We start from the raw sequence: 26864 nt of genomic DNA, 5'->3' as shown, positions 1-26864 counted from the left end.
TGGAGTGCTTGGAACCGTCTCAGCCACGAGATAGCGCTCGGGCCTCATTCCAGTCCACCATTTATTTGCCTACTATGTCCCTCCAAACATGGAGCAGCCATAGTGCCCATATTGGCCCACACACCAGCCCCCCCGGCAACCTGCATATCCCATAAATAAACAGAGCAGACAATTGTTGATGGGAAAAAGTCGCTGCAGGTTTATTAGCATACACAATGCCAACAAGGTGGGTTATCTTACAGATGATCCAAAAGCAAGCCGGCCTTAGCGGTTAAGGTGAGAGGATAGCCCCTCCCATATCCCGTGAACCATTGGTCCACCATCTTGCTCACACCCCCCCCCCCCTACGAGGGGCGGAGCGTTCAAGCGACCCCCGGTTGTACAAGTTTCCAACCGCCCGTAGGATAACGGGCGCCGTCGCACCCCAGGGTCCACCGCACAGATCTCTCGGGGATATTAGGCCTCAGCACCCTTTGTGCTCCTGAATATGGGTACTCCTGAGTACCTTTCCGCCTCTGGATCATCCTGTAACTCTGCCTGCAACACAGATAACAGTTTGTTAACACACAAACCCCCCCCCCCGCCACCTTGAGATGACGGGTAAGCGGTAGGGAGGGAAACATCGAGGGAGAAGCGGCCAAAGAGACCGTCAGTAGGGGCGGGGGAGCCATATATACTTCTGCCCCGCCCCCCACCCGGCCGGATGTGACACGCCTTCTGGAGGGGTGACCCTGGACCTTGGGCTGTCGTGCATGCCATCTTGGGGCCCTACGGGGGCCGCCCTCTTATGAGGGTCCCCTGCGGGGACAAGTCGGTCAGCCCGCATTAGCAAATGTGACTTGTTCCTGCTCCAAGAGGAAGCTTCCAACCTGAATTTCCATGCTTGTTCCATCAGAAAGGGAGCACAAACAAGCACTGCCAAGACTTGAACAAATCCAGAAACGACACTTCAGGGCCTATTACAACTTTTCAACGGAGCAGTGGGGCGGCAGTGCAAATCGCAAAAGGTCGCCCCACCCGCCTGCCAGATTACAACGTACAAATAGTCTGGCGGGTAGGTGGTGTGGCGGTCCCATGCCGGTGCCTCTTTTAAAGGCGGCGGTGCCTTTGAAAAAGACACCGCAATGGGACCGTACTACAAGGTTCCTGCAAGGCATGGGCTCGAAAGTCCATGCCGTGGAGGAACCTATATGCATGCACACATGGGGCATATGTTACGACCCTGTGTGCATCCACATGCAGTGAAGGCACTAGGGGCCCTTTAGGGCCCTCCTTGTTTCTTTTCCACCAGTGTTTTCATGGTGATGGAACCACTGGAGAGAGGAAACTCGTAATATGCTTGGCAGGACAGCCACGGTCCTGCCAAGCATATTGCGGACTCTGACCGCCACTCCAACGCCAGGGAACGGCGGTCCCAGGGTGGTCCATCTGCCCAGGTTGTAATCGTGTGGTCGGGCGGCATGTGCAACGGTGGCTGGATCTGCCACTGCTGCGCCACCACGAGTCTGAAGGTTCTCAACCCGTCAGACTCATAATAGTGCCCTTAAAGGTTCCTGAAAAAGCCCTGGGGTAGAACTGTTACTAAAGCCCCTCCTGGAAGAGTAGCTCCTTACATAAGAGGCAGCGCTATAAATCGAGTTAACGGTGCTGTCAAAAGGCAGCTCTGGTTTGTGAGATCACTGGAGTATGACCGGGGGCAGCGTGTCTTATAAACAACACGATGGGTTATAGAGGACAATGCCCCGCGGTGATGAGCTGGCATCGCTCTGTGGTGTCTTTCAGGGGATGCCAGGCTGCGATGAAGTCAAGTGTCGTAGCTCATGAGTAATAGAACAATCGGCGCATGTGTGTACTTGTAAACAATATGGATGCTTGGTAGAATTACAAAAACAACACAATGCTCTTTTTATTCCTTTCAGCACCGTAACATCTTTGGGAACAACCAGTTTCTTGTCCACGACTTTGCGGTTATGTTTGTCATCTTTCTAACAAGTAAGTCATCTTCCAAAGAGCACACATTTCATCTGTGATGCGCTGAGATTAGGACTGGAGTCTTTAAGTTACAAACCCCAAACATAAACATATAGGGCCTTATGTAGGTAATCTCTATTTACCGATTCTTAAATTTAAGAATTAGTAAATAGTATGTAGGTAAAAAGTCAGTAAATTTTACCGAATCGATAATAATTAGTAATATTCGGTATTTAATGGGTAATTCCCATTCATTCCTATGGGCCAATGAATGGAAAGCCATTCACCATTACCGATTTGGTAAATACCGAATCGGTAATAGGGGAAACATATTCAAGGGTGGCAGGGTGTCACATTGACACCTTGTTGCTCCCCTGAATCGTGCATGTGTGCACATGTGGCACACATACATGGCCTAAGGGCATGTATGTCTGCCACATGGCACTTTTAAAAAAAGCACAAAATTGCTTTTTTAAAGGTTTTCGCTATTTACAACCAACTTGTAGTTGGTGGTAAATAGCGAATCCTTCAATCAAAAATGCACTCACTTGAGTGCTCGCTACATAGGATTTTAGGATTCGGTAATTTACTGAATCCTTAAATTACTGAATCGGTAAATTACCGAATCCTAAAATCAAGCCACCTACATTAGAAGAAGCAAAATACCGGTCGGTAACGGCAAATTTACCTCCCTCCCTCACCACTCGGGGGGTTGGAGGTGCCACCGAGCGCTTTGCTAGGGCCGGTTTTCGGCCGATTTTGTTGCAGGGCCGAATTTGCAGCTATGCTGCAAAAACGGCCCTATAACAAAATCGGCCCCCAGGGGCCCAAAACCGGCCCCCACCCTTGCGGCGCACCGGGGGATTGCCCGGTGTCCGCTGTGGCCAGTCCGGGCCTGGGTGATTGAGCCGGAGATGTGTCTACCTTTGCTAAGCCTTGACAGTGCTCCCTGTGACCGGAAGCAAGAGTTTGAAACTGTTCCTGGGCCAGAGGTCAGACCTCTGGAAATCTGAAGTGCATTTGGTACATGTGCCACCTGCTGGTAGACAGAGGGAAGTTCCAGTGATAGCAGTGGGAACGGTTGGCCACCTGAGGGCGCTACTGGTCCAGGTGGAAAGAGGCGGGAGGCACCCGGGGAGGAGAACACCAACCAATCGTGTGAGGCCGCCTGGGGTCAGGTAGTGAACACCATGGCTGCTCGCAGGGAGATACTATGGGTGTGCCGGTACACCGTGGATCTTAACATCGTCCTACTAGAATATTGAATCCAAAATGTCGACTACCAAATATCATCAACGTATGTGTATCGAAAGTATGAATTCTTGAATTTGCATCTGCATACATTGTCAAGGTACATACATGGGGAACTAACTCTGGAAAACCCTTAATTACGTGTACTAACTTACCTTCACAATGCTGTGGAAGTCAATATTTTAGCTACAATATTCTTGTAGGACGATTTTAAATCCCAAAGTTTCCGTTCCCGTACCCGGTGATGTTCACGGCCATAAAGAGTGTCGCTGTGATGACAGCGTGATGATGGTACTTCGAGTATGCCTATATGATGCCAATACGATCACCCCTTAATAACATCACGTCTGTGACAGTAGGGATTGCCCCTCGCTGGCGCCATAAGTCTGCCAGGGGGGGGGTATAATATCTGTCACTGGTTCTGTATCTCATTGGTGGTACTAGTCCATATCCTCTGCCTCCCGGGGGTATCTCATGAGTGTATGAGGTCACACCGTCTGACCAATTGATCGGCTGAGTACAGTCATCCTTTCACCACTAAAGCACAGCCCCCCCCCCCCACATGCTGGAACGCGAGCCATTATGGCCAGGGTACCACGTAGGAGCTACAACCACTAAAGCACAGCCCCCCACATGCAGGACCATGAGCCACTAGGACCAGGGTACCAGGTAGGAGCAGCCGCCACTAAAGCACAGCCCCCCCACATGCTGGACCGCGAGCTACTAGGGCCAGGGTACCACATAGGAGCAGCCACCACTAAAGCACAGCCCCCACGGATGCTGGACCGCGAGCCACTAGGGCTAGAGTACCAGATATGAACTATCACCACTAAAGCACAGCCCCACACATGCTGGACCGTGAGGCACTAGGGCCAGGGTATCACGTAGGAGCAGCCATCATTAAAGCACAGTCTCTCCACATGCTGGACCGCAAGCCACTAGGGCCAGGGTACCAAGTAGGAGCAGCCATCATTAAAGCACAGCCCCCCCACATACTGGACCGCAAGCCACTAGGGCCAGGGTACCACGTTGGAGCAGCCATCATTAAAGCACAGCCCCCCCACATGCTGGACCGCAAGCCACTAGGGCCAGGGTACCACGTTGGAGCAGCCATCATTAAAGCACAGCTCCCCCACATACTGGACCGCAAGCCACTAGGGCCAGGGTACCACGTTGGAGCAGCTATCATTAAAGCACAGCCCCCCCACATGCTGGACGCAAGCCACTAGGGCCAGGGTACCACGTAGGAGCAGCCATCATTAAAGCACAGCCTCTCCACATACTGGACCGCAAGCCACTAGGGCCGGGGTACCACGTTGGAGCAGCCATCATTAAAGCACTGCCCCCCCACATGCTGGACCGCAAGCCACTAGGGCCAGGGTACCACGTTGGAGCAGCCATCATTAAAGCACAGCTCCCCCACATACTGGACCGCAAGCCACTAGGGCCAGGGTACCACGTTGGAGCAGCCATCATTAAATCACAGCCCCCCCACATGCTGGACGCAAGCCACTAGGGCCAGGGTACCACGAAGGAGCAGCCATCATTAAAGCACAGCCTCTCCATATACTGGACCGCAAGCCACTAGGGCCAGGGTACCACGTTTGAGCAGCCATCATTAAAGAACAGCTCCCCCACATGCTGCACCGCGAGCCGCTAGGGCTAGGGTACCACGAAGGAGCAGCCACCATTAAAGCACAGTCCCCCCACATGCTGCACCGCGAGCCGCTAGGGCTATGGTACCACGAAGGATCAGCCATCAATAAAGTACAGCCCCCCCCACATGCTGGCTGGACTGTGAGTTACCGCGCTGACCCCAGATGTCCTAAGCTTAGTGAGAGCACGCTGGAATATTCCAGGATCACCCTGAAATCACCAGTGGCTAATGAAGTGAGTAACCCAGGTATGGATACCTTTCGCTGGACTAAATTAATACAAAAATCAAAGATGGCGCACTGTACACATACTTGAAGACCCAACCCTCCTCGTCATCAGAGAACAAACTTCCAGATGTTCAAGAACAAGAGGAGGAGAACTGAAGAATGTTTATGCATCACAAAAAACAACATCATGCTACCCAGCCCTGCCCTTCACAAACCACCTTACCCATCACACTTGAACACAAAGTGTCTCTGGTTGGACACCACAGGTCACTCTTTAATAAATGCCATTTGCCATAAATTAATGTTAATCATTTACAAGGTCATAAACCATTGTTAAAGCAATGAATCACAAGTTTAGAGCAGTCAACCACATGTCCATCATCCCCTGTTATCCTTTGCCTCGCCTGACTCTAGGCCTGATCCTGTCCTACAGGCGATGCTGTCTGCACAATTGGTGATAGAGGCATTTCAGTTTTTCCCTCCCTGTTCGAGCTTGGTGGCAGTAGCAGGGTTGGAGGTGTTGAGTGCATTCTCCCACCTAGTCCCTGATATTTTATTCCACCTCCCATGGGGAGCATTGCTCATCTTTGAGGTGGCGGGCGGGGGTTGGAGATGCTGAAGTGGGCGATGGAGTGATTGGTCCATGTGAGTTCAGTGACATGGCTGTATTTGACACTGTTGCCGGAGGTTAAACTTTGATCCAGCATTAGTCCTGTGATATTTGTAGGGTTGTGGTTGATCTGGGACAATCCGAGGCTGCTCATACTGTTGAGGAGGTGTGTAGAGTTTTTTTAATTGTGGTCGCTGAGGAAGTTGTAGCCCTAGGAGCAAGGCTTGGGGTGCAATGAAGTCTGCAATGGTGCTGCGGAAGCTGGAGCGCGGGCATGTGGGGTTGGTACGCGAGAATGCCTAAGATCGTTGGGTTGTTGCCCCTGTGGAGTTTGAGGTTTTGATGGTCCACGGGGTGGTGGTGTTGGTGATGGGGGTACTCTGTATGGTCTCTTTGTGGATGATGGCTGCCTCTCCTCCCGGTTTGTTGGTGCAGTCCTGGTAACAGTCCATCCCATTGGGCTTCTGAGCCCTCACAGTATGTTAGGCTTGATCCCGGAGGCTGGCTGCAACACAAAGACTTGCACACCTTTACATCTAAAGCAATAAAGTGGAGTTGTATGAAAAGCATCTATGAATTGCTGTCATGCATCCTTTAGAAAGGCTGTCTTGTCTAACAACCTCCTATACTACTAACAATTTTGTCGGCTGAACTGTGGAGATAAACAGCATTATACACACAGAGGGATGAACAGATTGGAGTCCATCCATGTGGGGTACACGTGCAACAATGTTTAAGGATTCACTGAGTAATCAGAGCTGAACGTGTCGGCCCATGCATGGGACATTTGACAGCCTTCATCATGACAGGAGGCAGGAGCACTTATCTGCATAGAAATGCACTCAGGAGTTCCAGTGCTAGTAGAGACTCATTCTAACACCTGTGCAGCTTTCATATGGCCTGAAGTGTTTCCAAATAGGAAGTGCCCTGTGGATTGTTGTTTACTGCCTACACTAAAAGAACCATGAATATGACAGTTCACCTGTCCACTCAATGCCATCTACCCCTGTATCACGTTGCATTGCAGCCCCTCGTTCAGTCAGGTGGCAGCGGTACTCCTTGTAGCACCCTGGCATGTGGAGCAGCACCCCGGTATGTGGGCGACCTTGTCCTGCACTTCGGTGGCAAATGATGGAAGCGTTCTGTCTCCTGGCATCATACTTAAACACAGCATTATTCCTCCTGGCACAGGATTCGTGATGGCCAATCTTTCCACACCATGTATCAGACCGACACTACTTCTTCTCTTGCTCATTTCCTGATCCGCATTGTGTGGTTCCATCAGATAAAGAAGTTGGCTTTGTTCTCAGATATTTCCATCGGTTGATGCGTCCACGTAATGCCAATGAATATTGCCACAGACTTTGAAACATTAGGATGTTTGTCTGAAACCTCTTCGGTGAAGCCTGTCCCTTCCCTCCAGTGCCCTGTAGAAGGACTTGGCTTGCTTCCTGCCCTCACTCGCCGCGTGCGTCCACCATGACTGTTGGCGAAATAGTGAGCCATGGGGTATTCGCAGCCAGGCTCGCACCAGGGGAGGTCATCAGTATGAGGTGCCCAGACTGTATGCCCCAGCAGACCCTGAGCACTTCATGGTGCAAGCCTGGTCACCGGGAGTCCCATGGGGCTTCCTTTCATCACGCAAACAATATTAGATCAAATGCTCCTCGCTGGTGGAAGTTTGTGTGTGCCCAGCAAAGGCCACTTCTGCTGTTATATGCCTGTCCGCTGTTGACATACAACTGAGCCGACTACCACTCTTTACAGTGCCTAAAATCATCCGAAGTGCAGTAAAAAGCACTATAGAAAGACAAATTACAAATAAACATCAAACAGATGCACAGAACTAACTTAATACAAAATCCTAAACTTACTACTATTTTGGTATTCACAGAAGGCAGTTAGGGTCAGATGTAGGTGGCCATTTACCGACCGGTAACGGATGATTTCGGCCATTACCGACTGGTAAATGGGTTTGTGGGATGTAGGGGGCCAATTTTACCGATTCGGTAAATTTACCGAATTGGTAAATTTACTGAATCGGTAAAATACTGAATCGGTATTTTTACTGATTCGGTAACTTCTAGATGTAGGTGGGACTCTTCTGAGTCCCAAAGGCCTTTCAGATTCGGTATTTTACCACCCAATCCAATTGGGTGGTAAAATACCGAATCCAGGTGTGCATGCACATGTGTGCATGCACCCCTATGCCATGTGACCGACAGACATGCCCTTAGGACATGTCTGTGCGCCACATGGCACACATGCCTGTATTTGGGGTGCTAGAGGGTGTCAAAGTGACACCCCCTGCACCCTTGCTGGAATCGGTATTTCCGAATCGGTAAATACCGATTCGGTAATGCCCATTGATTCCTATGGGCTTCAATGCACATAGGAATCAATGAGCATTACCAAATCGGTATTTACAGAATCGGTAAATAACAAATCTTAACGATTCGGTATTTACCAATTCTGTAATACCTACTCCCCCCCTCTATTTTACCACTTCTTAAATACCGAATCGGTAAAATTTGGTATTTAAGAAGTGGTAAAATAAAATTACCTACATCTAGCCCTATCTCATTTTGGTATTCACAGAAGGCACTTACTCATTTTGGTATTCACAGAAGGCACTTACTCATTTTGGTATTTAAAGAAGGCACTTACTCATTTTGGTATTGACAGAAGGCACTTACTGATTTTGGTATTCACAGAAGGCACTTACTCATAGGCATTTACTCATTTTGGTATTGACAGAAGGCACTTACCCATTTTGGTTTTCACAGAAGGCAGTTACTCATTTTGATATTTAAAGAAGGCACTTACTCATTTTGGTATTCACAGAAGGCACTTACTCATTTTGATATTTAACGAAGCCATTTACTCATTTTGGTATTCACAGAAGGCACTTACTCATCAATGATTAAGTGCCTTCTGTGAATACCAAAATGAGTAAGTGCCTTCATTAAATATCAAAATGAGTAACTGCCTTCTGTGAAAACCAAAATGGGTAAATGGTGGTAAGTGTAGGATTTTGTCTTAAGTTAGTTCTATGAATCGGGAGCTCAGTGTTACACAACAGTTACTGGTGCTATAACCCGATGGCTGCCTTGCATCAGGTGCTGGTACAGACCCTGGTGATGGTGCAATCACTCCAGATTGTCCACATTGCATAGACCACAAGTTACTCTTAAACGTTTATGTCTCAGATTGCACTAGCGCTGTTGCACGTCGCACTAGTGCTGTTGAACGTTGCACTAATGCTGTTGCACGTCGCACTAGTGCTGTTGAACGTTGCACCAGCATTTTCACTTTACGTACTGCATTGGGAATGTTGTAATGTGTAATAGCATTTCCACATTACGTAGGCTGTTCTGGTGAGCTTCCATGTTCACCAGAGTTTCAGATTTACATAAATTGTACTAGTGTTCTCCTGTATTGCAGCATTTATATAGCGCTTACTCCCACTACGTGTGGCGCTGAAGCGCTTGCCTACATAAGTAGGATGTTGTCTTTGTTTTGATCCTGTGTTGGAAGTGTTTCTATGTCATGTGTGAGAACCACCGAGGTGGGGTTATCACGTGAAGGGTTTAAGCCTGTAGCAGTGAGGTGGAGGAGTGTGAGAGACACATGTGTCGAGCCTGCTGGTAGCTCTGGACAGCTCTGCAGGTCTCTTCAAGGTATTCCTGATGAAAGGTGCTGCTTGGATGGTTCCTGCAAAGGGTTGTCCGACTGGTGAGCTTGCAGTTCACATCAGCTTTTCAACAGTGCATGAATTACTTTGGTGGGATACAATTTACAAGGAAATTACCATATTACATCAACTGTACTGGTCAAGGTGCAATTTTGCTCTGAAATTTGTACCATTGGGACTAAATAAATAGTGCACATCAGCATTTCAACAGTGCATGAATTACTTTGGTGGGATACAATTTACAAGGAAATTACCATATTACATCAACTGTACTGGTCAAGGTGCAATTTTGCTCTGAAATTTGTACCATTGGGACTAAATAAATAGTGCAAAATTGCATTTTTGAACCTCATTTTAGTGCAAATGTCAGGGCAAATTCAGAGCAGCTCCAATTCAAGGCTTTCTGAAAAGTTGGTGCAAACCTGCCCTGGTGTTGATGTGATGTTTGAAATCCACCCCCTATTCCAGGCGCTTCGCAGCTTTACCGAGGGCCGACTTGGCCAACTGTGGAGCAGAAGAGCAGAAGGATAAGGGAGCCCTGTTAGAGACCCCATCCTCTTGAAACGCCCCCAAATACCCCCCCAAACACTGCTTTGTTGCTCTTGGGACATGGGGATCAAAAGATGGTTTACATTTTTTTTGCGAATGAGTAAACAATGAACATTCCTTGTTTTCAGTGAGTTCGACTCCTCCGTGGCCAACGTTGGCACCATACAGGCCCCCGGGTCAGCTGATCAGCCCCCCCATGTTCTTCTCCGTGGTCTACAGCATCCTGTGGAGTACCGCCATGCAGACTTATGCCTTCCTCATGGTCCAGAAGCAACCGTGGTACGACCCAAACGACATCTACAGGTAACGCATGGCAGCTGTGTGGGGTGTCACTGGCTGGGAAACTGGGGCTGCCGAACAGGAACATGTGGTTTATTTGATTAACTGATTCTGGGAGGTGTACTACCAGAATATCCATCCGTAAATAACCACCTTTGCAAATTTTGTGTATATATATATATATATATATATATATATATATATATATATATATATATATATATATATATATATATATATATATATATATATATATATATGTGATATGTGTGTGTGTGGGTGTGTGGGTGTGTGTGGGTGAGACTGCAGATTTAGCATTTATAGCTCACTAACATCGACCTCAAAAGTGGTAGCACTTGGGGTTCCATCTCCGTGCTACATCACTTTCTCAACAATTGCATTAATTCCCATTTGCTGCAAAGTCTGTCTTCTGTGTCTTTCGTCTTGTTCTCACAGCAGATGGTCTGTGACACTACGTCTCTTGTAACATTATTTCATATCTATTGCAGATGTCCATCACATTTTAAAACAAGCATTTGTAATGCAATAGGACTTACATTTATGCGAGACCTATTGCATTGCAAACGGGAGTGCGGGCAGGGGTGGGGGGCGAAAAGGCACGGACAATGGGAGTGCGGACGGGGGCGAGAAGGCATGGATAACGGGAGTGCCGACGGGGGGAGATGGCACAGGTAATGGGAATGTGAGCGGTGGGCGAGAAGGCACGGGCAGTAAGAGAACCTCATTAAAGAAAATAGTGCTCACAATCTACCTAACACATACCGTGTGACGCTCTAAGTAAAGGGGCCAGTAGCCATGGGAGGATACAAATGAGGACATGGCTGTCAAAAGATGGGACTAACAAGCCTATAAACCAATCATAAGGCAGCATTTACGAAGGACAAAGTCACAAGCCAATGAAAAATATGGGTGGGGGAGTTGGGGGGCTCCCCTCACGTACTGAACTTAAACACATCCTCCCTAGAGCAGCGCTTGTGCGCTGACTCTAGGCTCGACCTTGAAAGGCACGCATACCTTACCTGTACTATTAGTACCCACTGATATTAAAATGTATTTCATCAAAGAGTGACTTCTTTACAATTTGTTTCAGTGCATGTTACCCAGGAAATGCTACAGCCAATATGGAAAGGACACTTTATGAGCGCGAGCATCGGGGCAAAAAGAACTACGAAAGCTACGACAACTCAACCCTCTACCTTATCACTGCTTGCCACTTCGTGATACTTGCTGTTGTGTTCTCTAAAGGAAAGCCCTTCCGTCTGCCCGTGTACCGCAACTGTAAGTACCACCTCAGTCTCAACAAAAGTATGGAAATAAACTAAGTGAGATGATGAACCCTTAGCCAACAAACCTATGGCATTGCCTAAAGTCCTGAACTGACTAACGTATGATGTGCAAAGAAAACTGATGCTGCGAACACCTGCGACCTGTTCTTGTACAATCTGTGAGCCGTGATTCCTCTCTGACAATAGCAGAATGTCTTACTAGCCAATGATGTCCATACCAGGGTGTTTTACTGACTCCTGCTGACAGCGCTGGTATCACTTGTGGGTTCTAGTGACAATCCCAGGGTGTGTTACTGACAGCGCTGGTATCGCTTGTAGGTTCTAGTGACAATCCCAGGGTGTGTTACTGACTCCTGCTGACAGCGCTGGTATCGCTTGTGGGTTCTAGTGACAATCCCAGGGTGTGTTACTGACTCCTGCTGACAGCGCAGGTATCACTTGTGAGTTCTAGTGACAATCCCAGGGTGTGTTACTGACTCCTGCTGGCAGCGCTGGTATCACTTGTGGGTTCTAGTGACAATCCCAGGGTGTGTTACTGACAGCGCTGGTATCACTTGTAGGTTCTAGTGACAAGCCCAGGGTGTGTTACTGACTCCTGCTGACAGCGCTGGTATCACTTGTAGGTTCCAGTGACAATCCCAGGGTGTGTTACTGACTCCTGCTGACAGCGCTGGTATCGCTTGTAGGTTCTAGTGACAATCCCAGGGTGTGTTACTGACTCCTGCTGACAGCGCTGATATCGCTTGTAGGTTCCAGTGACAATCCCAGGGAGTGTTACTGACTCCTGCTGACAGTGCTGGTATCACTGGTGCGTTCTAGTGACAATCCCAGGGTGTGTTACTGACTCCTGCTGACAGCGCTGGTATCACTTGTAGGTTCCAGTGACAATCCCAGGGAGTGTTACTGACTCCTGCTGACAGCGCTGATATCACTTGTAGGTTCCAGTGACAATCCCAGGGAGTGTTACTGACTCCTGCTGACAGTGCTGGTATCAATGGTGGGTTCTAGTGACAATCCCAGGGTGTGTTACTGACTCCTGCTGGCAGCGCTGGTATCACTTGTAGGTTCTAGTGACAATCCCAGGGTGTGTTACTGACTCCTGCTGACAGCGCTGGTATCACTTGTAGGTTCTAGTGACAATCCCAGGGTGTGTTACTGACTCCTGCTGACAGCGCTGGTATCACTTGTAGGTTCCAGTGACAATCCCAGGGAGTGTTACTGACTCCTGCTGACAGTGCTGGTATCACTTGTAGGTTCTAGTGACAATCCTAGAGTGTGCTACTGACTCCTGCTGACAGTTCACTGGTATCACTTGAGTCGCCCACTTGTTTTTATGTTGAGCGCACCTTTCATCTACCCTCTCTTTATGTCTCCACAGATCTGTTCTTGTGTGTGCTGGCCATCGAGTTCGCCCTCACCCTCTTCTTCATCTTTGCCGACATTCCTGGACTCTACAAAGTACTGGAGGTATGTATGCCGTGTGGGAAATCATGTCTGCCTGTGGTGAATAATGGTGAATAATGACGAATAATGGTGAATAATGACGATTAATGGTGAATAATGGTGAATAATGTTAAATAATGACGATTAATGGTGAATAATGACGATTAATGGTGAATAATGACGATTAATGGTGAATAATGGTGAATAATGTTAAATAATGACGATTAATGGTGAATAATGACGATTAATGGTGAAGTATGTTAAATAATGACAATTAATGGTGAATATGAAGATTAATGGTGAATAATTGTAAATAATGACGATTAATGGTGAATAATGACGATTAATGAAGAATAATGGTAAATAATGACGATTCATCGTGAAAAATGATGATTAATGGTGAATAATGACGATTCATAGTGAATAATGACAAATAATGGTGAACAATGCTGAGTAATGTACCATGTTAGTCTGGTAATCTGTGAAAACTATTTTCCAGTCATCTCTAAATAATTGGCGTGCAACGTTGCAATGTTTTTCGATTTGTCACATTCATTGGTAAATCTTGAACGTTCCTGCATTTTTGGTAGCACAAGTCTACATTTAACACTAATAGAATTGTTCTTCGTTGGAGACAATTTGCAGAACCATCTCAGGGCGTGATTCAATATTTATGTTTCGCACACACATTTTTACGAGCGTGAAACACATTTTTAATTTCACCAAACGTGACATAACACTAGATTTATGAAAGTTCGGCTCAAATGAACCTTTTTGTGTGACAAAAAATACTCAAGTGGGCGGGGAAAGGGCATTCATTGAAGCATTGAAGCACAGTGGGGGTAATGCACACACTTGTTCACAACAACATATGTGTTTGTGGCTGTTCACGAAGATTATCCCGACCCATGCACTCTCAGTCTAAACCCCTCGCCAGGGGCTGAATGGACAGAAACCCTACAGACAGTAGTGCTGGGCTGCAGGGAACGGGTCCCCCGAGGACAAAACACTGTCTCAGAAGAGGAGGAACATCCCTCAAGTGCATTGTGATTTCACTCCAGGGGTGGGAGGAAGACCCCTGTCTTGATGTAAGATTGTGTTTCTGAACCGGAGTGAGTTCTGAACTCTGCTGTGCACAGAGAGTCCTTGCTGGGGGCAAATTGTCGAGAACTGTAATGATGTATCTGGTCCCCACAAAGTACACTGAGGCTTGGTGGTTTCGCTGTTTGCTTTAATCACTGTTCAAACATATAAACTCTTCCATAGAGCGCCGAGCGTCTAACCTAGTCTGGCTCCGGTCGCTTCTGCCGTTATTTCTTCGCGCGCCTTCCTTCGCCTCCGCTCTGCGCATGCGCCCGTCTCACGCTCTAGCTACTGCACAACGCGTCATCGCGCTGTCAGCCGTAGACTAGAGCGCAACACCACAAAAAAACCTGCCTTACATCTCCCAGCTTGTCTCAGCTGGACATAATTGGAATTAACTCAAAATGGGCGCAATATTATCTTCCAATTTCAAGAAAAGCTTGACAAGGTGAGGGAGTGAAACCGTGGCACTTTGCATACGCTGTGGAAGGAGCACTTTGGGTCAATTCGCAAAGATTTTCAAGAGAAAAAACAATGTTGCACAACATTAGTGTACCGAGGCAATCTTTGAAATGGCATTTATACCTGCGAAATTTGCTGACAAATTTGCTCCCAAATTTTGATTTAGGCAAAATTAGTGAAACTGACATCATTTTGCATTACACAGTTTTGCAGAAAGTCCTGAGAGATGTCTGTGAGACTTCATCGCATGGAAAACGACTTCTTCCTCTCGATCCAGTAGCTGCCAGTGTCTTGTGAGAGCGTCTTTAGCAGATATGGGTTTGCCTCAAAACCCACGGGTGGTTGCACAGGATCGCTCACGTGCCACCCTTGCTACCACCGTTAATGCAAAGTAGCACAAATGACCCCTGTGCATGTCTTTGAGGCTACTTTCTAGCACAAAATATGGGGCATATTATCAAGAAACAGTGATAACATTATCGCCGCTTTAGGGGCAGCGAACTGCCGCTAAAGCAGCGATAATGGGCTTGATAATACGCCCTTGTGAATTCCCATAGAAGCCCAGGTTCACAACAGAACATGGGCTTCAATGGGAATTCACAAGGGCATATTATCAAGCCCATTATCGCCGCTTTACCGGCAGTTTGCTGCACCTAAAGAGGCGATAATCTTAACGCCCTTCTTGATAATATACCCCTTGCGCCACGTTTGCGTCACTTTTAACATGGGAAAAGTGACGCAAAAGTGCGCATGGGGCTTGTAAATCTGCCCCTTCATTTTCTGCTGGAGAGTGAATCCCAAAACCAACGCTCGGCGCCTCTTTTGGGAACAAACAAGCGTAAGCGTCTAAACTGCTTTTTACTCATCAGGAGAGGATTGTTTGCTCTTATTGTGGAGTATATTTGAAACTAAGTGACTGGTTGTAACGACTGGATTTTTGGACCAGATGGGATCAGCTCCTGAGAGCCCCTCTAACCCAGCCGGAACGTAACCACCTCCCTCCTCAGGACCATCTATCCAGGCACCTGGGTAGCTACCTGAGGATGGGGAACTCGCAATATACAAGCTCATATCATCAGAAACACCACTAAATCTATAGGGATACTAAGAATGCTCACTGATTACTAAGGACATCACACTCATACCTCATAGTCTCGCGACCACATGGGTCCAGACTAATCTACCCTGGGGCAGTTCTGATCATCTACCATTACACACTGATTACCCTCAGTGCTCACTCGACACGCAATCTGGCGTGCCATACACACTGAGCTGCAGCCTCAGTGCTCACTCTCTTTCACACGATCTACAATCCGGCAGATCTAAACACTGGTCTCCTTCCCAGTGCTCTCATTAACGCCACTTATCAATGACAACCACTTTCCTATAAATACCTTCAGCTCTCTGTCTCTCTATGTTGGGAAGTCTCTCTCACTATTCACTAAGGGTTTGCTACTACAATAATATTATGGGATGGCCGAATTAATTAGTATAAACTTTATCCCTTAGTTGCAGGTCTCCTCTCTCCCTAATTATTCAACTATCACTTACCTGATCAGGGGTAACATCTGTTCAAACAGTAATACCTGACTAGGAGACAAGGTTACCTCCACTGTATGGGGACAAAAGATATACACACTATGTGATTGAGTTATTCCTTGATTTAAGCGCTCCTACTCCCTTTTGATCCGTCAGTTGCTCAACAGCAACTGGTTAGGAGAAAGGCTAGCTTTTTCATAAGAATAATTAATACACACTAGTTCATTAAGAACTGGGGTCTCTTTATTTTAACAATGATGAAATACACATATCTGCGGGGTCTCTATAACTAACAGGAACTTTAACACACCGCTGAAAGAAAAGGATTAGGCATACAGTACAAGGTTATCTGTGGGGTAACAGGAACTTTTAACACACCGCTGAAAGAAAAGGATTAGACATACAATAGCCTAGGGAATAAGGACAAGATTAAGGTGTAATTGTAAAGGAACAAGGTCACCTTGGGAGTGTGAAGTCTTGCTCTAGCTGTCATCTGGGCTCCTCTCTCGTCTGTGTCTTGGCTCATCTCAGACTCTCTCTCCTGCACTCTTGGATACACCTCTGCGCTGATCACTTTGCATTGGATTTCTCTCCCCCACGGACTCTCTCTCCACCTTCCAACTTCAATCTAATAGTTTCTGCCGCTCTGATAACTGTTCATTCCACTAGCTTGTTCACTCTGGGTATAGTCTCTGTGCCAATGTCCAATTAACTCCAGCTGCTCCCACAGGTTAATCCACGATCTCTCCTCCGTCTCTTCTAAAAGGCATTACTTCAGACTCCAGCTATTCACAACTCCTCCTGATAAGTAACTGCTTCTGACTGCTTCCTTCAGTTCCAGCTCACTGACTGTCTGTTTGTCTTCTCTCTGTTCCAAGCATTTTCTGTCTCTTCTCCTCCTGTAATTCCACTCCTCCAACTCTACCAACACTCTCTGCTCCTCCAATTCAACTCACTCTCTCTGCTCCTCCAATTCAACTAACTGCAACCTCAGCTTAGCTCTCTCCAGCTCGAACTCTTTCTGCAACTCCAACAACTCACTGACTCCACCTCTGCACTTCACTAATAAAGAATGCTGTTTCCTAATGGAAAGTTCCAGCCATCAGCCCGCCGCCCATCAGATCCCTGCACCACTCCGCGTCAAGGACACACACCCAGCCGGCCGGCCTTTTGTTGTGTCTTCCACACAGAGAATAATACAGCCTACCAATAAGGGCTGGCCCAGACCGGTTCTCTCCAAGTGAACAACAGCTTTAACTATAAACTTTACCTTTACCCCTGAAGCCTCTCAGCTCCATCAAGATGGAGTCCCTCTAGTTCTGGGCCTGTACGCCTGAGAAGGATGAAATAACCCTTAGCTCTGTCAGAGTACCTACATAAACCATACCAATGTGTGATATAAAGTCAGGACCACAGGATCCAACCTCTACTATAAGCAAAAATGACAGGCCAAAGCCAATAGGCAATAGATGGCCTCTTCTAGGTCTGGAAGAAAGGGCTTAAAAGGGCCAACACAAGCTAAGAATACATATCCTAGATGTGAGCAAGATTAAAGTCTATATCACTGCCAACTAGGGCCAAAAAGCCTGTCTATACACTGGTGTGGAGAATTAATCTATGGAATGCCTGTTTTCTCTCTCTGCAGCTCGTGTGTACTCCAATCATGTGGCGGGTGCATATGTTTGTCATCCTGGTTGTGTGCTTCGTTGTGTCAGCCTTTGTGGAGGTAAGATGCGTTCGCTTCTACATGAGGAATACAGCTTACAAAATGGAGGTTAGAAACTACACTGGCAAAATTGTTTCTATATTTATGTACTTATGTACGTGCTTTACAGGTGTATGTAAGTTTACGTATGCATTGAACGCAAGCATGTCAGATCAGTAATAGTAAGTGGTGTGGACTTTGCCCAGCAGGGAGAGACAAAGAGATTGGTTTCTGGTAAGAATGAAAACGTGGAATGTTGATTAGTGTTTTATAATTTAGTGGCGCGAGGTTCATATTAGGAAACAGCCCTGAAAACTCGGTTGGAAAAAGTTTTATGTATAGCAGTGAAATTCGTTTTGAATTTCAATATTCTGGGATAATTCTCAAAAATTTGAAGGACACAATTTTGCGTAATTTTTTCCCAAGAGTGCACCGCACATAAAAAAGTATCTTGAGATGCCAGCGGTAGAATGGTTCACACAGAAAATGTCAAACCAAGATCCGCCCGCCAGTATCGTGAGACTTTTTGGGGCATATTAACAACAAATAGCAATAATTATTGCTAAATGCGCTTAGCGCATTGTTTTTATCGCTGCTTATCGCCAGATTTTATCGCAGAGATAACGTGCTATTAGCAACGTTAGTCTCCAATGCGATAAAATATCCGGCTATAGCGGCTCAATGCGAGAATATCGCTGGAAATCCAGCAATATTCTCGCATTAACGCCAATGGGGGCTTAATCTAATAATCCACCCCCCCATTGACTACACAGGTAAATCAACTTTTTAGCACGCGTTAGATTCTAGCGATAATCACGCTTAGCGTGATATTTTTTATCGCTTCGCCTGCCTTGCTAATAGGCGATAGCTGTGTTAGCAACTGTTTTCAGTCGCTACCAGTTTGGGTACGCCCACTTTGAGTTTCATTAGCGATAAATATCGCTGACATGCAAAGCTGGCCCCAAACCTGTAGCTATCGCCTACAAGCTGTCGCTAACTGCTGTTACTGACAGCTTACTAGTAGGTCGATAAAATTATCGCCGCTTTAGCGGGAAAAAGTCCCGCTCAAGCGGCGATATCGCCCTTGCTAATATGCCCCTTTGGTTTTTTCTAGAAGATGCACGCTTGGGTAAAAAAATTGACGTAAGAAAACAGCAAACCACATTTTGCTACAGAGTAGCAGTAATGTTGCATCATTTTTATAGAATCATACAATATTTTAGAAGAAACTGTTTCAGGATTTTGATTTTCCCTTCTGAGAACCCTGGGCATGCTAACATTTCTCTGAGTAAGTGAGGAGCAAAGAGAAGAGATGAAGGGGAATGAGGCCAAGGGCTTTGCAAACACTAACCAAATAGGATGCTGTCCTCCAAGAGATGAGGATACCACAGGACATTTCTCAAGATGTCTCATCTTCTTTGTCTTCTGTAAGGTTCTTCTCTTTGCATGCTTGTGCTGTAATAGTTTTCTTGATAGCTCACATTTGAGCTAGTTCTGCCTCTCAGCAAACGAGTTACCGTTTATAATAACTAATGTGTCCCATGAAATGAACGACTCTTAAAATTAAACTAATATTTCCAACATGCAGGATGTGTTACTCGACAATCGGAGACTCTGGGTTTGGCTCAAAAAGTCTTTGAAGTTGAAGCCGGGCAGCAACTACAAAAAGTTGCGACTTGTCCTGGAAGCCGATCCAGAGTGGCCCCCGGTGAAGAGAGTAGAGTACGCGGAACCCGGCAACAAGGACATCAACTGCAACATGGAAGCGTACACCAACCCTGCCTTCGACCACGACGAGACCACCAAAACACAGGATGGAACCATGACCCGACACTAGGCCCGCTGCTTCTTTCATTGACTGAGAATTAAGTTGTTCGCCAAAATCTACCTATGACAAAGAAGGCATTAGCACTGGCGAAGCATTTCGTTTGCCGCATTCGCACATTTTGTTTTAACATTTGAAATGTTATTTTTGTATATTTGTAAATTACTGTTGGTATCATAGGAGAATTCTTTATTATCTATCTTAGTCATTGGACAAGAATGCTAAGGAATGTTATCGTGACTAAGCTTATTCGTTGTAGAATATGAACCAGGATACTAGTGAACGGATTAAACTAAATGACTTTGGCTAGTATGATCTGCGAACCCAGTGGATAACTCTGTTTGGTTTGGACAGACGAAGAACCCACGCACATATATGTAGCAGTTAGGGGTTGTTTCCATCACAAATGTTCAAATAATGACCAAGGTTTGTGCAAGAACCACAGCAGGGCTGCCTGGGTCGTCTTCTGTTTCAAAGTGATAACGGATTCAAAATGTCGGGTATGTGGGCCCAAATCTTCTGTCCAACACAATTTGCTCAAAGAGTTCAATTTAAACCAGCTCTGGGACTATCATCTGGAATAAATGTATAGAAGTCTACTTGGAGCTTCCCAGAGAATCTCCAGAAACAACACTTTGAAGTGTTCTGCCGTTAGTTTCAGAGAATTTGTGACGAGAACCCAACACCTTCAAGCACTGTCAGTAAAATCAAAAGTCGCACTTCCTATCCCCTGATCTTTCCTAATCTTTAGCTTTTTGTAACCCAGATATCTTAGTCTATTATATTTGCTAAGTTTTTTAAAATATATATTTTTTTAATATCACCAGAGAGAGGGAACTATATAAAGCTTGAGAGTGCTGCTGTCTTTGTCATGTAAAGTCATTGATGATCAAAATGATGAATTATCTCTCCACGGATCACACAAATTGGGCAAATTTGCAAGTTAGGCACCAGTTCTGGAGACCTTTGAGCCCTTAGATTTTAACTTTTCCCAGTGCTCATCTTGGGTCTTAAAATGTCTTTGTGTGGACGTCTGGAACCAGCCTTGGTCTTTGCAGGGAAGAGTGGCGGGGCCTGGTTGAGGGGGGGGGGGGGGGTGGATTTTGACAGACAACGAGGGAAAATAAAAAAAATAAAAGAAATTTCCTTCATCGTTGTTTGTCGAAATACCCCACCGCCCCACAACCCTTACCTGCACGGGCCGCGGCTGTCTGGAACTCCTGCCGGCTGTGAGGAACCCCCCCACCTTTAATGAAAGTTCTTGGGACTCTCTAGTCAGGAGGTTTCAGTATTACTTTGAAAAGATGTATTGGAGATCTGACCGATGCGACAAATATGGTAGAATTGAAGATTGCGGATCTGCGCTTGCTTGTTTTCAACCACCTGTAGGTGCAGGGCCTCACACATCTGCAGCTGGGCTGCAAGAAGGAGTTGAAGCATGTAGGAGACCTTTTGAATGTAAATAATGTACATTTTTGGAGTATCTTAATATGGTATGAGATGTATCAGAAGTGTAGAGGCTGTGGCGTACATTCTGAAGGATACATATATTAAATCTTTACCTTTGCACATAGTAACGTAAATACATGTACATGACCTGTTGATTGTCTCCCCATCCTCTCCCCTGATGTTTGTTCTGTGTTGCCTGCTACAATAAAGCATATTATTTAATAAAACAAGACAGAGCTGTGCTTCCATCCAGAGGCGAGTGACCCTTGTACATAATTTGGATTCTGACCCACTGGCGTGGCAGCCGAAGGTTGGATGAAGGTCCCATACAGTTCTCAAACACTTGCTTTATGCCTTTGTTCCCTCTGGCTCCTTGTGTGAGGCAGAACACTCATTGGCTTGGTCCATACAGTCACCCCCTGTAACTCCTTGAGGCGTCAGTGAGCGTGACTCGTCTTTAGCACGTGAGAGCCATCTAAAGCAGTCTCCCTCAAAGGAGCCATCCCTTTGCTTTCCCACAGTGGGGAGTCAGAGGACGTTTCTGCAAGGCCAGAGTGTGTCCTTCTTCAAGTGCACGTCAAGATCTGGGCCTCGGATATTCTGAACACGACCTGAGACCAAAAAGTACAGGGGATTGTGCCCGAGTCTAGGAGTAAGTTCTGGAAACAAGGAAGCTGGACTCCTGAGGCGAAAAGCCGGGAGCTTGGGAACTTTGTTTTAAAATATTTTGTGTGATTTACCTTGCTTTTAAATCCTCCTATTGCTCGCACTCCATGCCACTTGCTTAAACAGCGCGCTGACGCTGCAACGAACACCTGATCTGGGTCGCCAGTCTCGAGGGCGAGGTGTGCCACGCGACACGCCCCCTCGGTTGGCCACGCCCCCTCTAAGACCTATAAATAGTGCGCGCGGCGCTCACAGCGCGTCACTACAGCTGGACTCCTGAGGCGAAAAGCCGGGAGCTTGGGAACTTTGTTTTAAAATATTTTGTGTGATTTACCTTGCTTTTAAATCCTCCTATTGCTCGCACTCCATGCCACTTGCTTAAACAGCGCGCTGACGCTGCAACGAACACCTGATCTGGGTCGCCAGTCTCGAGGGCGAGGTGTGCCACGCGACACGCCCCCTCGGTTGGCCACGCCCCCTCTAAGACCTATAAATAGTGCGCGCGGCGCTCACAGCGCGTCACTACAGCTGGACTCCTGAGGCGAAAAGCCGGGAGCTTGGGAACTTTGTTTTAAAATATTTTGTGTGATTTACCTTGCTTTTAAATCCTCCTATTGCTCGCACTCCATGCCACTTGCTTAAACAGCGCGCTGACGCTGCAACGAACACCTGATCTGGGTCGCCAGTCTCGAGGGCGAGGTGTGCCACGCGACACGCCCCCTCGGTTGGCCACGCCCCCTCTAAGACCTATAAATAGTGCGCGCGGCGCTCACAGCGCGTCACTACAGCTGGACTCCTGAGGCGAAAAGCCGGGAGCTTGGGAACTTTGTTTTAAAATATTTTGTGTGATTTACCTTGCTTTTAAATCCTCCTATTGCTCGCACTCCATGCCACTTGCTTAAACAGCGCGCTGACGCTGCAACGAACACCTGATCTGGGTCGCCAGTCTCGAGGGCGAGGTGTGCCACGCGACACGCCCCCTCGGTTGGCCACGCCCCCTCTAAGACCTATAAATAGTGCGCGCGGCGCTCACAGCGCGTCACTACAGCTGGACTCCTGAGGCGAAAAGCCGGGAGCTTGGGAACTTTGTTTTAAAATATTTTGTGTGATTTACCTTGCTTTTAAATCCTCCTATTGCTCGCACTCCATGCCACTTGCTTAAACAGCGCGCTGACGCTGCAACGAACACCTGATCTGGGTCGCCAGTCTCGAGGGCGAGGTGTGCCACGCGACACGCCCCCTCGGTTGGCCACGCCCCCTCTAAGACCTGACAAATCGGCTTAAATTATGTGCCTTGGGAGGAAGCGCAGCGGACGAGCGCAGCGGGCGCGACGATTGCGCGCCGAAGGCGCGCCTAAGGCAAGCCCGTCTGCGCCCGTCCGCGACTGGCCGGGGCTAGGGGCATGTCACTCTGCCCCACGTATCATCTATTCCCCGGACCAACTGCGTTGCCTTCAGGGACCTTGGCCCATTATGCTCTCTACACTCGCCTGCATCTCTTCTCTTGGTCTGTCCCCCATCACCCCCCCTCTTATTCCCCCCCCTGTAGTAGGGACCCCCCTCCCGCCCTGTTGCTCTGTCCCCCAATCAACCCTCAAAACCCTGAAAGCCGTCTATCTTAACACCCGGTCGGCTGTCGCCCATGCGCACGAGCTCTCGGTCCTGTTAGATCTGCACGCCCCAGATCTCCTTTTTCTAACGGAGACTTGGTTCTGCGAGGACTCCCTCCCCGCCCTACTTTCCACCCTACCGGCTACATACTACGCCCTCAGGGCGGATCGCCCTCATGGCAAAGCCGGGGGCGGGGTAGCGGTCATCGCACGCACCGACCTACCTTTCCAAAGTTTATCCTTACCTAACATCGCGACTTCCGAATTTCTGGTAATTCGCACTACCTCCATTTCCCCTCCCTTAACCTGCTTTCTCACCTACCGTCCCCCTCAAACCCCGCTACAATTTCTCTCTGACTTTTTGGATGTTCTGGCCACAATTACCATCAATAACTCCTCCATTTTGCTTCTTGGAGATTTTAATTTCTGGCCATCTGACCCCGCTGAATGTCCATCCTCAAAGGAATTCTCTGAAACCCTCCGCTCCCTTAACTTTACACCCTTTGTTCAATCACCTACCCGCATCAAAGGTCACACGCTCGATCAGATCTGGTCCCTGAACTGTCCGGTGGAATCTCTCTTAATCTCACCTTGCACATGGTCTGATCATCACTTGATTTCTTTTTTTCTTCCCATCCATTCCCCCACAAAACCCCCCTGTCCCAAAAACACCTGGGTCCGATCGTGGGGCCGAGTGAACTTAGATGGTTTCTCCTCCCTTCTTAGTTCTTCCCCTCCCTCCCTGCACGGCCTCTCCACTTCTTCCCAGGTGGATGCCATAGGCACATGGCTCTCCTCTGGCTGCGACTCCGTTGCCCCGCTCAAACGCATTACCTCCAAACGGGAGAAGGACGCCAACCGATGGTTTACCGTCGAGCTTAAGACCATTAAACTAAAAGTACGTCGCGCAGAACGGGCTTGGAGAAGAAACTACTGCCCCATTCTTAAATTGGAGTATACCAACACTCTTACCCAATATAAAAAAGCCATCTTGGAGGCCAAAACATCTTACTTCTCCTCCAGAATCCTAGCCGCGGAGAACCAGTCTAAGGAGATATTTACAATCGTTCACAGTCTGGCGTTCTCAGATAGAACAGCCCTCAAGCCTGCCCCGTCTGAAGAACTCTGCCTTTCCCTGAACAACTATTTTATTAACAAAATTACCACCATCAAGGCCAACATTCCCCCCCCCCTCCCCTCTCTTTGTGGATCCTCAATGTCCCCCTCCCAAGAGCGAACTCACCACCCTCCCACCCATCACCAGAGAAAGTTTGATCGCCCTAATACCCTTGGTCAAGTCTGGTTCTCCTCTTGACCCCTGCCCGGCCCATATCCTCCGGCACATCTTCACTGCCTGCCCTGATCCCCCCCTCCACCTTCTTAATAGCTCCCTTGCCCAAGGCGTCGTCCCCAATTCTTTGAAATCTGCGGTAATTGTACCCATTTTAAAGAAACCTGGGGCTGATCCCTCTGTTCCAGCCAACTTTCGCCCCATCTCCCTCCTGCCATTTTTGGCTAAGGTGCTCGAGTGTCACGTCACCCGCGCTCTGAGCTCCTTTGTGGAGACGCATGACGCCCTTGCCCCCCGCCAGGCCGGTTTCCGTTCCGCTCACTCCACGGAGTCCGTTGTCATCTCGGTCCTGGACAACCTCAGGGAGGGTATGGACACCAATCAACATCAGGCCCTTGTGCTCCTCGATCTCTCAGCCGCCTTTGACACGGTTGACCATACCATCTTGTTGTCCCGTGTCAGGGCGGCGGGGGTCGGGGGGACCGCCCTGGTCTGGTTGTCCTCCTTCCTGAGCGACCGCACCCAGGCTGTTCGTCTGGGTGATTTTACGGCGGACGCCCGGAGGGTGCGGTGCGGGGTCCCTCAGGGCTCCTCCCTCTCCCCTCTCTTGTTCAATCTCTATCTTGCCCCTCTTACCTTCTCCCTTCAACAGATGGAGGTCGCCGTATTTAATTATGCGGATGACCTCCAGCTTGTCTTTAACCTATCTTCTTCTCCCTCTTCTGTGCTAAACTTTCAATCTGTCATGCTCCATATCAGGGACTGGATGAACCACAACCACCTTAAACTCAACCCTGACAAGACCGAGTTGGTGTTGACGGGTGGTTCATCCAGCCCCTGGTCCCCTCTTTTCTGGCCTCCCTCTCTTGGCACGTCCCCTGTTCCCTCGTCCTCTGTTAAAACCCTAGGTATAAAAATCAATTCGCAACTCACTCTTCACTCCCAGGTTAGCTCTGTGGTATCTTCTTCCTTTCTTTCCCTGCGAACCATTCGCAGAGTCTCTCGCTTCTTCACTTTTTCCGCTCTTAAGCTTATAATTCTGGCCATGGTGGTGTCCCGCCTGGACTACGGCAATGCTCTATATGCCGGTATCCCCGCCTATAGTTTGCGGCGCCTACAACAGATTCAGAACCAGGCGGCCCGCCTGGTCTTTAAGCTCCCTAAATTCCACCATGCCACCCCCCTACTGAAATCCTTACATTGGCTCCCTGTAGGTGCCAGGGTCCAATTCAAACTTGCAACCATAACCTTTCTGGCCCGACTTGGCTCGGCTCCGGCCTTTATCTCGTCCGAGATTACTCCTTACATACCCACTCGGGAATTACGCTCGTCCTCTCAATCCCTCCTCACTGTCCCCCGTTTCCGCAGAAAGAAGTGGGGAGGATCTAAATTCGCCACCCTTGCCCCGACCCTTTGGAATTCCCTCCCCTTTGAACTCCGTACCATCACACAGTACCCTCAATTCCGTAGGCACCTCAAGACCTACCTGTTCAAAAAGTCTTTTGATTAATTTCCCCCACCCTTCTCTGCCTATTAGCTTTGGATCCAGTTAGAGTTAGCGCCAAGAAACCGCTGGTATACGTGCGCTCTAGAAATAATTTTAAATCAAATCAAGCCACACAATGGATGTGTAGAGCGCTCACAGGGTCTTGGGCAAGCCCTGCAATTCTTCAAATTCATGGATGTTCAGTGGTGGGCCGGATCCGGAGATAGACTTTGAAGAAAGGGGCTGAGGGAGGATAGTCGCTTGGAACGCTATCTTTCATATGGCCCCAGGAAGAATCGAAAGATGTGTTCAGATGCCTCTATGATTGAAGTACCAGGAAGGACAGACAGTAAAGGATGGCCTATTCCACCAGAAAAAAATGTTGGCAATTTTCTAAAAGGGAGCGATGGCTTCTCTCACTGGATATGTCCCTCATGTAGACTGGTTTACCTGTAAAAGGAGCGGATAAATCTCTGAAGTCTGAGTCCCAGGGCTGGGAAGCATGTGCGCCTTTACCTGGGGCTGTGAATGGTGGTGCCCGCAGCCTTGCAAAGGCCTGGGATCTGAGTGACTGCTCCTCTAACCCCACATCCTACCTGAGCTGTACTCTTAAACATTGGTTGAGCATGCCTCGCAGCCCTGAGCAGCTGTGGGTATGGCAAGTGAAGCAGCTGGTGACCCAACTCACCCACTGTCTCTGCAAAATCGACTGAGCTTTGCATACGGCTTCCAATCGACAGGTACCTACGGGTCTCTATTGC

General features: G+C 47.9%; 1 protein-coding gene across 1 annotated transcript in view; it reads left to right on the top strand.

The window, feature by feature from the left end:
• LOC147684263 (putative cation-transporting ATPase 13A4) overlaps positions 1-21267 on the top strand; it is a 131459-nt gene extending 110192 nt beyond the window's left edge. Inside the window, exons 25-30 of the mRNA XM_086944657.1 lie at positions 1920-1992; positions 10087-10261; positions 11349-11536; positions 12923-13011; positions 17717-17797; positions 19365-21267. Of these exons, the coding sequence (XP_086800783.1) occupies positions 1920-1992; positions 10087-10261; positions 11349-11536; positions 12923-13011; positions 17717-17797; positions 19365-19613 (855 nt within the window). The 3' untranslated portion in view covers positions 19614-21267. The remainder of the gene's footprint in view (positions 1-1919; positions 1993-10086; positions 10262-11348; positions 11537-12922; positions 13012-17716; positions 17798-19364) is intronic.
• The last annotated feature ends 5597 nt before the right edge of the window (positions 21268-26864 follow it).

Source organism: Lissotriton vulgaris, chromosome 11 (genome assembly GCF_964263255.1).
Source record: "Lissotriton vulgaris chromosome 11, aLisVul1.2, whole genome shotgun sequence".
Classification (NCBI taxonomy): Eukaryota; Metazoa; Chordata; class Amphibia; order Caudata; family Salamandridae; genus Lissotriton; species Lissotriton vulgaris.
The sequence above is the reverse complement of the archived record's forward strand: the minus strand, read 5'-3'. Positions and strand labels throughout refer to the sequence as shown.